General features: G+C 43.6%; 9 protein-coding genes across 9 annotated transcripts; 1 reads left to right on the top strand and 8 right to left on the bottom strand.

Moving 5' to 3' along the window:
• Nucleotides 1–954, bottom strand: TbgDal_II3450 (hypothetical protein, conserved, (fragment); the record flags this gene model as incomplete). The annotated part of the gene is made up of 1 exon (XM_011773595.1): nt 1–954. A coding segment is annotated over one exon (954 nt), but the record flags the coding sequence as incomplete, so codon positions are not given.
• An 830-nt stretch (nt 955–1,784) lies between these two features.
• On the bottom strand, nt 1,785–2,888 carry TbgDal_II3430 (hypothetical protein, conserved; the record flags this gene model as incomplete). The annotated part of the gene is made up of 1 exon (XM_011773594.1): nt 1,785–2,888. One exon carries the CDS (start codon nt 2,886–2,888, stop codon nt 1,785–1,787), a length of 1,104 nt encoding a protein of 367 aa, XP_011771896.1.
• Nucleotides 2,889–3,716: 828 nt separating this feature from the next.
• On the bottom strand, nt 3,717–4,820 carry TbgDal_II3410 (hypothetical protein, conserved; the record flags this gene model as incomplete). Its single annotated transcript, XM_011773593.1, has 1 exon — nt 3,717–4,820. One exon carries the CDS (start codon nt 4,818–4,820, stop codon nt 3,717–3,719), a length of 1,104 nt encoding a protein of 367 aa, XP_011771895.1.
• Nucleotides 4,821–5,650: 830 nt separating this feature from the next.
• Nucleotides 5,651–6,754, bottom strand: TbgDal_II3390 (hypothetical protein, conserved; the record flags this gene model as incomplete). Its single annotated transcript, XM_011773592.1, has 1 exon — nt 5,651–6,754. One exon carries the CDS (start codon nt 6,752–6,754, stop codon nt 5,651–5,653), a length of 1,104 nt encoding a protein of 367 aa, XP_011771894.1.
• Nucleotides 6,755–7,582: 828 nt separating this feature from the next.
• TbgDal_II3370 (hypothetical protein, conserved) lies at nt 7,583–8,674 on the bottom strand (the record flags this gene model as incomplete). Its single annotated transcript, XM_011773591.1, has 1 exon — nt 7,583–8,674. The coding sequence occupies one exon, from the start codon at nt 8,672–8,674 to the stop codon at nt 7,583–7,585; it is 1,092 nt and encodes a 363-aa protein (XP_011771893.1).
• An 830-nt stretch (nt 8,675–9,504) lies between these two features.
• On the bottom strand, nt 9,505–10,620 carry TbgDal_II3350 (hypothetical protein, conserved; the record flags this gene model as incomplete). The annotated part of the gene is made up of 1 exon (XM_011773590.1): nt 9,505–10,620. The coding sequence occupies one exon, from the start codon at nt 10,618–10,620 to the stop codon at nt 9,505–9,507; it is 1,116 nt and encodes a 371-aa protein (XP_011771892.1).
• An 830-nt stretch (nt 10,621–11,450) lies between these two features.
• On the bottom strand, nt 11,451–12,560 carry TbgDal_II3330 (hypothetical protein, conserved; the record flags this gene model as incomplete). Its single annotated transcript, XM_011773589.1, has 1 exon — nt 11,451–12,560. One exon carries the CDS (start codon nt 12,558–12,560, stop codon nt 11,451–11,453), a length of 1,110 nt encoding a protein of 369 aa, XP_011771891.1.
• A 593-nt stretch (nt 12,561–13,153) lies between these two features.
• TbgDal_II3320 (hypothetical protein, unlikely) lies at nt 13,154–13,594 on the top strand (the record flags this gene model as incomplete). The annotated part of the gene is made up of 1 exon (XM_011773588.1): nt 13,154–13,594. One exon carries the CDS (start codon nt 13,154–13,156, stop codon nt 13,592–13,594), a length of 441 nt encoding a protein of 146 aa, XP_011771890.1.
• Nucleotides 13,595–13,921: 327 nt separating this feature from the next.
• On the bottom strand, nt 13,922–16,030 carry TbgDal_II3310 (trans-sialidase, putative; the record flags this gene model as incomplete). Its single annotated transcript, XM_011773587.1, has 1 exon — nt 13,922–16,030. The coding sequence occupies one exon, from the start codon at nt 16,028–16,030 to the stop codon at nt 13,922–13,924; it is 2,109 nt and encodes a 702-aa protein (XP_011771889.1).
• Between the last annotated feature and the right edge of the window lie 840 nt (nt 16,031–16,870).

Below are 16,870 nucleotides of genomic sequence, written 5' to 3'. Positions count from 1 at the left end.
ATTATAATCACAGAACCAACGTAAAAGGAAAAGCAGCAACACAATAAGGGAAACAACAGAAATTAGAGCTATGAGAATAATGTGCCAATTACTTCTCTCTTCCAATGACGCAGTTGTTACAGTAACTTCTTCATCCTTTGTCACAGTTGGTTCCGGTACTACGCCTGAGGCAGGTGCAGCTGTAGTTGTAGTGGTAGTTGTAGTTGTAGTTGTTGTGGTTGTCGTCGTGCTGATAGAATCGTGGACTTCACATAAGATAACGTAGTTTTCAGTTTTTGTATCGGGATTATCACTCGCCCACTTTATGCGTCCCGACATATCTTTTCCATCATACCAGGTAGTCACATCATAATCTTTATGATACCATGAAAGGGTATACAACTGACCACGCTTGGGATATTCACTACCCCAAAAGGATGGGTAACCATTCATTGAGGCCGCACCACCGTATTTGACATATGAACCATGCCAGAACGCCACCCCCCAGCCATCAGGCAAAGCCTTTGCAAACAATCCCTTATTCCAACGATACACACAATAGCGGGAAGATGCAATGTCTCCAGGCTTACAACGCTTATCAGCTTCAATTACTCCGCCACTACTGTACACAGCATCTCCACCAAGGTAGCTGAAAGCATCCGAACCCGTAATTACACGCTTCATTGCATCCTGCAAACTTTGGTGTGCCGCCTCCGTTTGATCGGCAGGAAGCACAGCACCATTGTCGCCACAATATGCGTTAGCATTGTAGTAACTTACATGGTACTCCCCATCACGAATAAATGCACGATTAGGCATGGAGAAATACTCCTTCACATTAACAATCACACGTCCATCATCACCATCAGCAGCAGACACATGCAGCGGACACACGGCAGTTAGCAATAATAAAAGACCGCACAGGAGAGCAGCACGCGTAAAACCAAAACTCACCATACGGGTGTCCATGCTCATTGTCAGTGTTGTTTCCTTATGACTTTATCAAATACACACATATGCGGGAAAGAGGGAAGAGCGTGTGAGTAAAGGGGAAATGCAACAGCGACAATAGAAAAAGGAGTTACACAAGATATCAAATAATCACACATACACTCGAGGATAATAAACAAGAAACATGAAAAGGATAACACAAATAATAATGGAAGATAGCAGCCATATCACATATCCCAACAAATTGGTTAGTGAGACACAGGTACTCAAAACATTTATTATCATAATGGATGAACTAAAACGCAGATATTGAACACTATGGAACTCTCATTTAATGTAACCTCATATAGGTTGTTAAAATAATTAAGTGCTGCAAGTTACACGTATAGCAATACATCACACGTAACAGGGAGGACCTACAAGCCTCCCACATATACATGGAAGTAAAACATGAAATAACGCGAACTGAACATGACACCCACACACGAAATAAATAATCAACACTAACAACAACGAAACAATGGGACATCAAACAGTAAAGATGGTCCAATGGGTCACACACTAAAAGAACAATGATGTGGTCGGAGGAAAGCGATGCCACACATCGGAAGTCCCTCGCAGAGCCAACATGGTACAAGGAGACCGTTAATATTAGGAACATAAAAGTAATAATTATATGAAACAATGAAGTATTGAGCACTACTGAAAGTAATAATAGGAAGTGAAACAATACACGAAGCTAGAAATTGTGACGGTCCGTAACGTAGGATGAAAGCGGTACAGTATTCATTACTCCACTTGATCCTAAACATCACTCAACCACCACCCATGTGATATACGATGTGACGCTAATATTATTCACTGGTTCTCATTTGGTTATAATATTGCAGGGCTAAGGGAGGAGCAGCAAAACCCTCTGGGGGAACGAAAGGTGTTGGCTCCAGGACAAACAACGGCTCTCCAACAACTTCACGCAGCGTCATGGGAATGATCTCCTTTTTAACATTATAATCACAGAACCAACGTAAAAGGAAAAGCAGCAACACAATAAGGGAAACAACAGAAATTAGAGCTATGAGAATAATGTGCCAATTACTTCTCTCTTCCAATGACGCAGTTGTTACAGTAACTTCTTCATCCTTTGTCACAGTTGGTTCCGGTACTACGCCTGAGGCAGGTGCAGCTGTAGTTGTAGTGGTAGTTGTAGTTGTAGTTGTTGTGGTTGTCGTCGTGCTGATAGAATCGTGGACTTCACATAAGATAACGTAGTTTTCAGTTTTTGTATCGGGATTATCACTCGCCCACTTTATGCGTCCCGACATATCTTTTCCATCATACCAGGTAGTCACATCATAATCTTTATGATACCATGAAAGGGTATACAACTGACCACGCTTGGGATATTCACTACCCCAAAAGGATGGGTAACCATTCATTGAGGCCGCACCACCGTATTTGACATATGAACCATGCCAGAACGCCACCCCCCAGCCATCAGGCAAAGCCTTTGCAAACAATCCCTTATTCCAACGATACACACAATAGCGGGAAGATGCAATGTCTCCAGGCTTACAACGCTTATCAGCTTCAATTACTCCGCCACTACTGTACACAGCATCTCCACCAAGGTAGCTGAAAGCATCCGAACCCGTAATTACACGCTTCATTGCATCCTGCAAACTTTGGTGTGCCGCCTCCGTTTGATCGGCAGGAAGCACAGCACCATTGTCGCCACAATATGCGTTAGCATTGTAGTAACTTACATGGTACTCCCCATCACGAATAAATGCACGATTAGGCATGGAGAAATACTCCTTCACATTAACAATCACACGTCCATCATCACCATCAGCAGCAGACACATGCAGCGGACACACGGCAGTTAGCAATAATAAAAGACCGCACAGGAGAGCAGCACGCGTAAAACCAAAACTCACCATACGGGTGTCCATGCTCATTGTCAGTGTTGTTTCCTTATGACTTTATCAAATACACACATATGCGGGAAAGAGGGAAGAGCGTGTGAGTAAAGGGGAAATGCAACAGCGACAATAGAAAAAGGAGTTACACAAGATATCAAATAATCACACATACACTCGAGGATAATAAACAAGAAACATGAAAAGGATAACACAAATAATAATGGAAGAGAGCAGCCATATCACATATCCCAACAAATTGGTTAGAGACACAGGTACACACAACATTTATTATCATAGTGAACAAACTAAACCGCAAACACTGAACACTATGGAACTCTCGTTTAACACAGCCTCGTACACGTTTTTAAAATAATTAAGTGCTGCAAGTTACACGTATAGCAATACATCACACGTAACAGGGAGGACCTACAAGCCTCCCACATATACATGGAAGTAAAACATGAAATAACGCGAACTGAACATGACACCCACACACGAAATAAATAATCAACACTAACAACAACGAAACAATGGGACATCAAACAGTAAAGATGGTCCAATGGGTCACACACTAAAAGAACAATGATGTGGTCGGAGGAAAGCGATGCCACACATCGGAAGTCCCTCGCAGAGCCAACATGGTACAAGGAGACCGTTAATATTAGGAACATAAAAGTAATAATTATATGAAACAATGAAGTATTGAGCACTACTGAAAGTAATAATAGGAAGTGAAACAATACACGAAGCTAGAAATTGTGACGGTCCGTAACGTAGGATGAAAGCGGTACAGTATTCATTACTCCACTTGATCCTAAACATCACTCAACCACCACCCATGTGATACACGATGTGACGCTAATATTATTCACTGGTTCTCATTTGGTTATAATATTGCAGGGCTAAGGGAGGAGCAGCAAAACCCTCTGGGGGAACGAAAGGTGTTGGCTCCAGGACAAACAACGGCTCTCCAACAACTTCACGCAGCGTCATGGGAATGATCTCCTTTTTAACATTATAATCACAGAACCAACGTAAAAGGAAAAGCAGCAACACAATAAGGGAAACAACAGAAATTAGAGCTATGAGAATAATGTGCCAATTACTTCTCTCTTCCAATGACGCAGTTGTTACAGTAACTTCTTCATCCTTTGTCACAGTTGGTTCCGGTACTACGCCTGAGGCAGGTGCAGCTGTAGTTGTAGTGGTAGTTGTAGTTGTAGTTGTTGTGGTTGTCGTCGTGCTGATAGAATCGTGGACTTCACATAAGATAACGTAGTTTTCAGTTTTTGTATCGGGATTATCACTCGCCCACTTTATGCGTCCCGACATATCTTTTCCATCATACCAGGTAGTCACATCATAATCTTTATGATACCATGAAAGGGTATACAACTGACCACGCTTGGGATATTCACTACCCCAAAAGGATGGGTAACCATTCATTGAGGCCGCACCACCGTATTTGACATATGAACCATGCCAGAACGCCACCCCCCAGCCATCAGGCAAAGCCTTTGCAAACAATCCCTTATTCCAACGATACACACAATAGCGGGAAGATGCAATGTCTCCAGGCTTACAACGCTTATTAGCCACAATGGCCCCGCCACTACTGTACACAGCATCTCCACCAAGGTAGCTGAAAGCATCCGAACCCGTAATTACACGCTTCATTGCATCCTGCAAACTTTGGTGTGCCGCCTCCGTTTGATCGGCAGGAAGCACAGCACCATTGTCGCCACAATATGCGTTAGCATTGTAGTAACTTACATGGTACTCCCCATCACGAATAAATGCACGATTAGGCATGGAGAAATACTCCTTCACATTAACAATCACACGTCCATCATCACCATCAGCAGCAGACACATGCAGCGGACACACGGCAGTTAGCAATAATAAAAGACCGCACAGGAGAGCAGCACGCGTAAAACCAAAACTCACCATACGGGTGTCCATGCTCATTGTCAGTGTTGTTTCCTTATGACTTTATCAAATACACACATATGCGGGAAAGAGGGAAGAGCGTGTGAGTAAAGGGGAAATGCAACAGCGACAATAGAAAAAGGAGTTACACAAGATATCAAATAATCACACATACACTCGAGGATAATAAACAAGAAACATGAAAAGGATAACACAAATAATAATGGAAGAGAGCAGCCATATCACATATCCCAACAAATTGGTTAGTGAGACACAGGTACTCAAAACATTTATTATCATAATGGATGAACTAAAACGCAGATATTGAACACTATGGAACTCTCATTTAATGTAACCTCATATAGGTTGTTAAAATAATTAAGTGCTGCAAGTTACACGTATAGCAATACATCACACGTAACAGGGAGGACCTACAAGCCTCCCACATATACATGGAAGTAAAACATGAAATAACGCGAACTGAACATGACACCCACACACGAAATAAATAATCAACACTAACAACAACGAAACAATGGGACATCAAACAGTAAAGATGGTCCAATGGGTCACACACTAAAAGAACAATGATGTGGTCGGAGGAAAGCGATGCCACACATCGGAAGTCCCTCGCAGAGCCAACATGGTACAAGGAGACCGTTAATATTAGGAACATAAAAGTAATAATTATATGAAACAATGAAGTATTGAGCACTACTGAAAGTAATAATAGGAAGTGAAACAATACACGAAGCTAGAAATTGTGACGGTCCGTAACGTAGGATGAAAGCGGTACAGTATTCATTACTCCACTTGATCCTAAACATCACTCAACCACCACCCATGTGATACACGATGTGACGCTAATATTATTCACTGGTTCTCATTTGGTTATAATATTGCAGGGCTAAGGGAGGAGCAGCAAAACCCTCTGGGGGAACGAAAGGTGTTGGCTCCAGGACAAACAACGGCTCTCCAACAACTTCACGCAGCGTCATGGGAATGATCTCCTTTTTAACATTATAATCACAGAACCAACGTAAAAGGAAAAGCAGCAACACAATAAGGGAAACAACAGAAATTAGAGCTATGAGAATAATGTGCCAATTACTTCTCTCTTCCAATGACGCAGTTGTTACAGTAACTTCTTCATCCTTTGTCACAGTTGGTTCCGGTACTACGCCTGAGGCAGGTGCAGCTGTAGTTGTAGTGGTAGTTGTAGTTGTAGTTGTTGTGGTTGTCGTCGTGCTGATAGAATCGTGGACTTCACATAAGATAACGTAGTTTTCAGTTTTTGTATCGGGATTATCACTCGCCCACTTTATGCGTCCCGACATATCTTTTCCATCATACCAGGTAGTCACATCATAATCTTTATGATACCATGAAAGGGTATACAACTGACCACGCTTGGGATATTCACTACCCCAAAAGGATGGGTAACCATTCATTGAGGCCGCACCACCGTATTTGACATATGAACCATGCCAGAACGCCACCCCCCAGCCATCAGGCAAAGCCTTTGCAAACAATCCCTTATTCCAACGATACACACAATAGCGGGAAGATGCAATGTCTCCAGGCTTACAACGCTTATCAGCTTCAATTACTCCGCCACTACTGTACACAGCATCTCCACCAAGGTAGCTGAAAGCATCCGAACCCGTAATTACACGCTTCATTGCATCCTGCAAACTTTGGTGTGCCGCCTCCGTTTGATCGGCAGGAAGCACAGCACCATTGTCGCCACAATATGCGTTAGCATTGTAGTAACTTACATGGTACTCCCCATCACGAATAAATGCACGATTAGGCATGGAGAAATACTCCTTCACATTAACAATCACACGTCCATCATCACCATCAGCAGCAGACACATGCAGCGGACACACGGCAGTTAGCAATAATAAAAGACCGCACAGGAGAGCAGCACGCGTAAAACCAAAACTCACCATACGGGTGTCCATGCTCATTGTCAGTGTTGTTTCCTTATGACTTTATCAAATACACACATATGCGGGAAAGAGGGAAGAGCGTGTGAGTAAAGGGGAAATGCAACAGCGACAATAGAAAAAGGAGTTACACAAGATATCAAATAATCACACATACACTCGAGGATAATAAACAAGAAACATGAAAAGGATAACACAAATAATAATGGAAGAGAGCAGCCATATCACATATCCCAACAAATTGGTTAGAGACACAGGTACACACAACATTTATTATCATAGTGAACAAACTAAACCGCAAACACTGAACACTATGGAACTCTCGTTTAACACAGCCTCGTACACGTTTTTAAAATAATTAAGTGCTGCAAGTTACACGTATAGCAATACATCACACGTAACAGGGAGGACCTACAAGCCTCCCACATATACATGGAAGTAAAACATGAAATAACGCGAACTGAACATGACACCCACACACGAAATAAATAATCAACACTAACAACAACGAAACAATGGGACATCAAACAGTAAAGATGGTCCAATGGGTCACACACTAAAAGAACAATGATGTGGTCGGAGGAAAGCGATGCCACACATCGGAAGTCCCTCGCAGAGCCAACATGGTACAAGGAGACCGTTAATATTAGGAACATAAAAGTAATAATTATATGAAACAATGAAGTATTGAGCACTACTGAAAGTAATAATAGGAAGTGAAACAATACACGAAGCTAGAAATTGTGACGGTCCGTAACGTAGGATGAAAGCGGTACAGTATTCATTACTCCACTTGATCCTAAACATCACTCAACCACCACCCATGTGATACACGATGTGACGCTAATATTATTCACTGGTTCTCATTTGGTTATAATATTGCAGGGCTAAGGGAGGAGCAGCAAAACCCTCTGGGGGAACGAAAGGTGTTGGCTCCAGGACAAACAACGGCTCTCCAACAACTTCACGCAGCGTCATGGGAATGATCTCCTTTTTAACATTATAATCCCAGAACCAACGTAAAAGGAAAAGTAGCAACACAATAAGGGCAACAACAGAAATTAGAGCTATGAGAATAATGTGCCAATTACTTCTCTCTTCCAATGACACAGTTGTTACAGTAACTTCTTCATCCTTTGTCACAGTTGGTTCCGGCACTTCGCCTGAGGCAGGTGCAGCTGTAGTTGTAGTGGTAGTTGTTGTGGTTGTCGTCGTGCTGATAGAATCGTGGACTTCACATAAGATAACGTAGTTTTCAGTTTTTGTGGCAGGGTTTTTACTCGTCCCCTTTATGCGTCCTGACATATCTTTTCCATCATACCAGGTAGTCACATCATAATCTTTATGATACCATGAAAGGGTATACAACTGACCACGCTTGGGATATTCACTACCCCAAAAGGATGGGTAACCATTCATTGAGGCCGCACCACCGTATTTGACATATGAACCATGCCAGAACGCCACCCCGTGACCATCAGGCAAAGCCTTTGCAAACAATCCCTTATTCCAACGATACACACAATAGCGGGAAGATGCAATGTCTCCAGGCTTACAACGCTTATCAGCTTCAATTACTCCGCCACTACTGTACACAGCATCTCCACCAAGGTAGCTGAAAGCATCCGAACCCGTAATTACACGCTTCATAGCATCCTGCAAACTTTGGTGTGCCGCCTCCGTTTGATCGGCAGGAAGCACAGCACCATTGTCGCCACAATATGCGTTAGCATTGTAGTAACTTACATAGTACTCCCCATCACGAATAAATGCACGATTGACCATAGAAATTATAGTATTGATATTAACAATCACGCGTCCATCATCACCATCAGCAGCAGTCACACGCAGCGGACACACGGCAGTTAGCAATAATAAAAGACCGCACAGGAGAGCAGCACGCGTAAAACCAAAATTCACCATACGGGTGTCCATGCTCATTGTCAGTGTTGTTTCCTTATGACTTTATCAAATACACACATATGCGGGAAAGAGGGAAGAGCGTGTGAGTAAAGGGGAAATGCAACAGTGACAATAGAAAAAGGAGTTACACAAGATATCAAATAATCACACATACACTCGAGGATAATAAACAAGAAACATGAAAAGGATAACACAAATAATAATGGAAGAGAGCAGCCATATCACATATCCCAACAAATTGGTTAGTGAGACACAGGTACTCAAAACATTTATTATCATAATGGATGAACTAAAACGCAGATATTGAACACTATGGAACTCTCATTTAATGTAACCTCATATAGGTTGTTAAAATAATTAAGTGCTGCAAGTTACACGTATAGCAATACATCACACGTAACAGGGAGGACCTACAAGCCTCCCACATATACATGGAAGTAAAACATGAAATAACGCGAACTAAACATGACACCCACACACGAAATAAATAATCAACACTAACAACAACGAAACAATGGGACATCAAACAGTAAAGATGGTTCAATGGGTCACACACTAAAAGAACAATGATGTGGTCGGAGGAAAGCGATGCCACACATCGGAAGTCCCTCGCAGAGCCAACATGGTACAAGGAGACCGTTAATATTAGGAACATAAAAGTAATAATTATATGAAACAATGAAGTATTGAGCACTACTGAAAGTAATAATAGGAAGTGAAACAATACACGAAGCTAGAAATTGTGACGGTCCGTAACGTAGGATGAAAGCGGTACAGTATTCATTACTCCACTTGATCCTAAACATCACTCAACCACCACCCATGTGATATACGATGTGACGCTAATATTATTCACTGGTTCTCATTTGGTTATAATATTGCAGGGCTAAGGGAGGAGCAGCAAAACCCTCTGGGGGAACGAAAGGTGTTGACTCCAGGACAAACAACGGCTCTCCAACAACTTCACGCAGCGTCATGGGAATGATCTCCTTTTTAACATTATAATCACAGAACCAACGTAAAAGGAAAAGTAGCAACACAATAAGGGAAACAACAGAAATTAGAGCTATGAGAATAATGTGCCAATTACTTCTCTCTTCCAATGACACAGTTGTCACGGTAACTTCTTCATCCTTTGTCACAGTTGGTTCCGGTACTTCGCCTGAGGCAGGTGCGGCTGTAGTGGTAGTGGTAGTTGTTGTCGTAGTTGTAGTTGTTGTGTAGTTATCAGCTGCCACAGTAACATATCTTTGAACTTCACAAACAATAACGTAGTCTTGAGACTTCGTGTCAAAGTTTCGACTTGTCCAACGAATAGTGCCTGACACCCCATCAGCATCATACCAGGTAGTCACATCATCTCCTGTATGATACCATGAAAGGGTATACAACTGACCACGCTTGGGATATTCACCACCCCAAAAGGATGGGTAACCATTCATTGAGGCCGCACCACCGTATTTGACATATGAACCATGCCAGAACGCCACCCCGTGACCATCAGGCAAAGCCTTTGCAAACAATCCCTTATTCCAACGATACACACAATAGCGGGAAGATGCAATGTCTCCAGGCTTACAACGCTTATCAGCTTCAATTGCTTCGCCACTACTGTACACAGCATCTCCACCAAGGTAGCTGAAAGCATCCGAACCCGTAATTACACGCTTCATTGCATCCTGCAAACTTTGGTGTGCCGCCTCCGTTTGATCGGCAGCAACTTCGGCACCAAAATACACGCAGTAACGATTGGTGCTTTCTTGATCAACCATATACTTTCTTCTTCGAATAAATGCATAATTAGGCATGGAGAAATACTCCTTCACATTAACAATCACGCGTCCATTATCATCAGCAGCAGCAGTCACATGCAGCGGACACACGGCGGTTAGCAATAATAAAAGACCGCACAGGAGAGCAGCACGCGTAAAACCAAAATTCACCATACGGGTGTCCATGCTCATTGTCAGCGTTGCTTCCTTATGACTTTATCAAATACACACATATGCGGGAAAGAGGGAAGAGCGTGTGAGTAAAGGGGAAATGCAACAGTGACAATAGAAAAAGGAGTTACATAAGATATCAAATAATCACACATACACTCGAGGATAATAAACAAGAAATATGAAAAGGATAACACAAATAATAATGGAAGAGAGCAGCCATATCACATATCCCAACAAATTGGTTAGTGAGACACAGGTACTCAAAACATTTATTATCATAATGGACCAACTATAACGCAAACACTGAACACTATGGAACTCTCGTTTAACACAGCCTCGTACACGTTTTTAAAATAATTAAGTGCTGCAAGTTACACGTATAGCAATACATCACACGTAACAGGGAGGACCTACAAGCCTCCCACATATACATGGAAGTAAAACATGAAATAACGCGAACTGAACATGACACCCACACACGAAATAAATAATCAACACTAACAACAACGAAACAATGGGACATCAAACAGTAAAGATGGTCCAATGGGTCACACACTAAAAGAACAATGATGTGGTCGGAGGAAAGCGATGCCACACATCGGAAGTCCCTCGCAGAGCCAACATGGTACAAGGAGACCGTTAATATTAGGAACATAAAAGTAATAATTATATGAAACAATGAAGTATTGAGCACTACTGAAAGTAATAATAGGAAGTGAAACAATACACGAAGCTAGAAATTGTGACGGTCCGTAACGTAGGATGAAAGCGGTACAGTATTCATTACTCCACTTGATCCTAAACATCACTCAACCACCACCCATGTGATACACGATGTGACGCTAATATTATTCACTGGTTCTCATTTGGTTATAATATTGCAGGGCTAAGGGAGGAGCAGCAAAACCCTCTGGGGGAGCGAAAGGTGTTGACTCCAGGACAAACAACGGCTCTCCAACAACTTCACGCAGCGTCATGGGAATGATCTCCTTTTTAACATTATAATCACAGAACCAACGTAAAAGGAGAAGTAGCAACACAATGAGGGCAACAACAGAAATTAGAGCTATAAGAATAATGTGCCAATTACTTCTCTCTTCCAATGACACAGTTGTTACAGTAACTTCTTCATCCTTTGTCACAGTTGGTTCCGGTACTACGCCTGAGGCAGGTGCAGCTGTAGTTGTAGTGGTAGTTGTTGTCGTAGTTGTAGTTGTTGTGGTTGTCGTCGTGCTGATAGAATCGTGGACTTCACATAAGATAACGTAGTTTTCAGTTTTTGTATCGGGATTATCACTCGCCCACTTTATGCGTCCTGACATATCTTTTCCATCATACCAGGTAGTCACATCATCTCCTGTATGATACCATGAAAGGGTATACAACTGACCACGCTTGGGATATTCACCACCCCAAAAGGATGGGTAACCATTCATTGAGGCTGCACCGTCGTATTTGATATATGAACCACGCCAGAACGCCACACCCTGACCATCAGGCAAAGCCTTTGCAAACAATCCCTTATTCCAACGATACACACAATAGCGGGAAGATGCAATGTCTCCAGGCTTACAACGCTTATCAGCTTCAATTGCTTCGCCACTACTGTACACAGCATCTCCACCAAGGTAGCTGAAAGCATCCGAACCCGTAATTACACGCTTTATTGCGCTCTGCAAACTTTGGTGTGCCGCCTCCGTTTGATCGGCAGGAAGCACAGCACCATTGTCGACACAATATGCTTCAGCATTTTTGTAGCTTACGAAGTAATTGCCTCGATGAGCAAAAGCAAAATTGTCCATTGAAAAATAGGATTTAACATTAACAATCACACGTCCATCATCACCATCAGCAGCAGTCACATGCAGCGGACACACGGCAGTTAGCAATAATAAAAGACCGCACAGGAGAGCAGCACGCGTAAAACCAAAATTCACCATACGGGTGTCCATGCTCATTGTCAGTGTTGTTTCCTTATGACTTTATCAAATACACACATATGCGGGAAAGAGGGAAGAGCGTGTGAGTAAAGGGGAAATGCAACAGTGACAATAGAAAAAGGAGTTACATAAGATATCAAATAATCACACATACACTCGAGGATAATAAACAAGAAATATGAAAAGGATAACACAAATAATAATGGAAGAGAGCAGCCATATCACATATCCCAACAAATTGGTTAGTGAGACACAGGTACTCAAAACATTTATTATCATAATGGAGAAGGTAAGAAGGGATGTAGTTTATTGTGCTATTACTGGTTTCTTTGATGGACGTCTTATGAATTATGATGTTTCTTTATATTAGCTGTTTGAGCCTTTGTTATTTTTTCTTTGATGTGGTGCGGTGGTTATGTGTTTTTCATTAGTGGTGTTTTGAATTTCTTTGTTTGATTGTCTTTTGTAGTAGTTGGTATTCGTAATATTTCCTCTGGTGATACTTATTTGTGTATACGGTGAAAAGTTGAGGTAATGCAAAGCGTTCTTTCGTGCTTAACTCCCTTTTAGTTTGGCTGCAGGGATAAGATACGCTATTTCACGTTCATTGTATGTGTCAACCAATTTGTTATCAACGTTGTGTAGAGCAATATTTGTATCTTTGGGCCGATTCCGTCAGCTCCACGGTAGGCGTCAGGCCAACATTAGAGCAGTTGTGGCGGTACGTTGCCTACGAGAATGTGCGTTGCTGTGGGGGCACACCTCCAGCCGTACACGTTTACTCACTCCTTTTAAAAAAGAATACGAAACAAAGCGGTTTTTACTCCAGGGATTGCTCCTCTGTCTCCTGTTCAAATGGTTTTCAATGTATGCGCCAACGGTCGTGGCTAATGTTGCACCGCCAAGAGGTGCCTCCACCATTCTTCCCACCTCCACAGTTGCTCATGGTGGCCGTTGATGTTCACCCCATAATTTATTTATTCAACGCAAAGAACTGGGGCGGGGGAAGAGGAATAAAAGCGACAAGACCGGCATTTTGTGCTTTCCTCTGAGATGAGCGTGCCATCGCTATTTGATTACATTCGCCCTTAACATGTTGCGGATCGAATGTGATATAGGTAACAGAAGGGGGAAAACAAGGGAGTGGGGGGAAAGATGAATCGTGACAGTTATTTAAAAAGAGTTTATATATGTATACGCATATATGTGCTTTTGTTTATTGCATAAAATCAGTGGTGGAAAGCACCGTTCGCTCATGTTTGGAAAAAATATATGCCTGTGTATGAATGGGAGTTAGGGGGAGGGGCACTGAGAAAAGCTACCCCAGGTGGTGCACGGCCCCTCCAATTCGTCACACTGCACCGGGACAGCTCCGTGTTTTACATAAATAGGGAATATAAGTGCAGAACAAACAAAGGTAATGCCCATGAAGGGGTACGGAACGCGTGGTCTGCGCGCCCATCACCACTCTGCGGTTCAAGGTCTTTGGTTTTATGATTCCACTTGGGTGTGAGTGGTTCTATGCCTTTTGTTGCAGCGGTTATCCCGCTTTTCGCTGCGAACAACTTGTCGATCTCTGCCTTTTTCAATGGGCGGTTGTACAGCATAGCGTTTCGTATGGTTAACCTGTCTCTGGGGCTTTGCTTTACCGTGCCATAGCCACCAATATAAAAATGGGTGATGTTGAGCAGATTACCGTTTCCTGCTAACATCCTTGCCATCGTTGGCATACGTTTCCCGTCGAGATACACAGCGATAGTACCACCACGGAGCACAAATGCTAACTGGTGTTCTTGGTTTAACGCCCATTGCCCAGATGTCGAGCCGTATTCCGCACCATACTGTATATGCCATCTCTTGTCATCTGTGTATGAGAATTCCAAGTCTATGTAGCTCCCATTCTCGTAAAGACGTGTAACAAGCACTGGAGCTCTAGGTGCAGTTTGCTCATGAATTGTCAGTGTCAGCACCAGCGTGAAATGAGTGTTGGCGAAGTGAAATCGTTGATTCTGCCCCTGCACACCAACAGGCCACCGACCCCCGCGTGCTGTTCCTTCAAATGTCAGACCCGCAGGGCCGGCCAAACCTCCAACGAAGTTAGCGTTCACAGAAAAATAAGCATCCACCCACGCAGTCCCGTTTACCATGCTGGAAAGGAGCCCAACAAGGCCATCTACGGGAACACCGCTCGCACAGGGTGCGCTTTCCTTCGCTGAAGAGCATATACCTGAGATATATGCATCCTGTCTCGCCCACGTCTCTCGCGCAAATCTTGCATTTTCCAATTCACCAACCAGGCTCCTGACGGTGATAGCATACGCCTTCTCTGCACCCATCTCGTAGGCACACAAGAGCCTATTGTTGGAGTACAAAAGATAACTACGGCTGCTTGATAAGTGGTCGTTCCAGTAAATGTGTCCGACCTTAACCATGCGGCTGCCATCGCTAAACCAGATGCGCTGGTCGATTCGATTAATGTCTCCCTCATTGCTGTCAGAGCTATTGGATACGGTTGTTTGAGTGAAAAACATAACCGTCTCGTTTCCGAGAGGGATGGTGATGGCACTACCCTGATTTCCAGGCCCTCTCCGATCGGGTGAATTTCCTAATACTCGAGATATTGTCCCGAGGGACTCCGTCCATACGTCGCCCATGTAGTCCGATTCAAACACTTTAGTATAACCATCGTCGGACCGCGCAACAAGAAGCATTTTACGCTTCCAGATAAGAACTGAGGACTCCCTACACCCTGAATCCGTGAAACCTTTTGCAACGGTCCAGCTGGTGCCGTTGTTTGAGGAGTATATAATCGTGGCGAACCGTTGATCGTCCGTTCTTACCATTTGCACAGGCATGACAAGCGTCCCCTTCGTCATCACAATAGTATTCCCACCGCCACCAAAAAACATACTAACTCTCTTCCCCTCGATAACTTTGGGAAGCAGTGATCTGATGGGCATCAGCTGCGTCCAGTTTACCCACACGTTGCCCGTCGCGCCGCCTGGTAACACCACACCCTTGGCTACATGCGGCATGATCACTGCGTCTCCCGTTTGGTTGCCACTGGCACCTATATTTTTGCAAAATATAAGGACAAATATCATTCCGTCTATCGCAACAGCGGTGGGGTGCATCGTACTTTCACGGTCCTCCTTATGCTTATACACAGCATGAAAATCCAACGTATCGTTACGCACCGCCACCTGTGTTACTGCCGGGGCCCCGTAATGGGCGCTATACTCGGTAATCACGTCAACGTACTGCTCCGTGTCCGACGGATCCCATGTTTCGGACACGGTGACAAGTGAATCGCCTATGGAAAGCAGAGATGGCGAACGGTACGAATGCGTGCCCGTAAGGTTGCCTCCCACTGTGTGATTCACGCCTCCTTCCTCTCCTTCGTCCGCGCACGCATGTCGGCTGCAGAGGTGCTCAAGGCTGAGTAAAACAAGAAGCACCGGGAAGAAACGCCGGTATACAACGCGCATCGAAATGAGCTGACGAGAGGGGAGATGGGATGAATAATACTTCCGTTCTCCTTTTCCTCCTTTAAATGAACCAGGTACTAGGCTACGCGGTCGGTGTGCGTAACGGCACTTCAAAACTCACCCACCCTTCAACGGCTGCCAACGATAAACCAAATACTATCTATGCTGCGTTTGCCACTTTTATTATCCCCCTCCTCTATGTATCTCTAAAAAGCGTTTACTATAGTATTCACCGTACTATGTCAGAAGCAGAGAAACATGGAACAGTAAGATAGTCTGGTTTGATCACTTAAAGTACCGTGACAATGAAGGACATCCGTCTACAGTGAAAGAAGAAAATTATATATATATATGCACACAGGAAGAAGCAGTAAAATAGTTGCAACGGCATTGGAAAGTGTTCGTTCCCACTGATTCCGCATGCGCTCCCCCGCTAGTCTGCTGCCACAACCACTTCTTTCCCTCCACATTGCGACAAATGGCCGGTTAGCGTCGACTGCCGTCTCACACCCGCTGGTGGTATGGTGAGCTTCACAGCGGCAAGAGGCGTGTAGGCGCACAACACAACCTAGCATAGAGGTAAGAAACTACTACTATGAAGTGAAACAAGAAGCATCAAGCAGGGAAGAGGCGGAGGGAGGAAGGTGGGGTGACATGCTATCGTTCAAGAACACACGTGCTGTGGTAGTGTACATGTCAAAAACCATTAGTGATAGAAAAAGGGGTTTGATACAATCGTCCATTCCATCTTCACATTGCAAACTGCAGTGCGTGCGAGGCGGGGTATCGACTATAGGGGTTTCAAATGCAAATATAAACATTCAAAGTGATGGAAACGGG

This window comes from Trypanosoma brucei, chromosome 2, assembly GCF_000210295.1.
Source record: "Trypanosoma brucei gambiense DAL972 chromosome 2, complete sequence".
NCBI lineage: Eukaryota > Euglenozoa > Kinetoplastea > Trypanosomatida > Trypanosomatidae > Trypanosoma > Trypanosoma brucei.
This window is presented reverse-complemented; position numbering and strand designations above follow the sequence as displayed.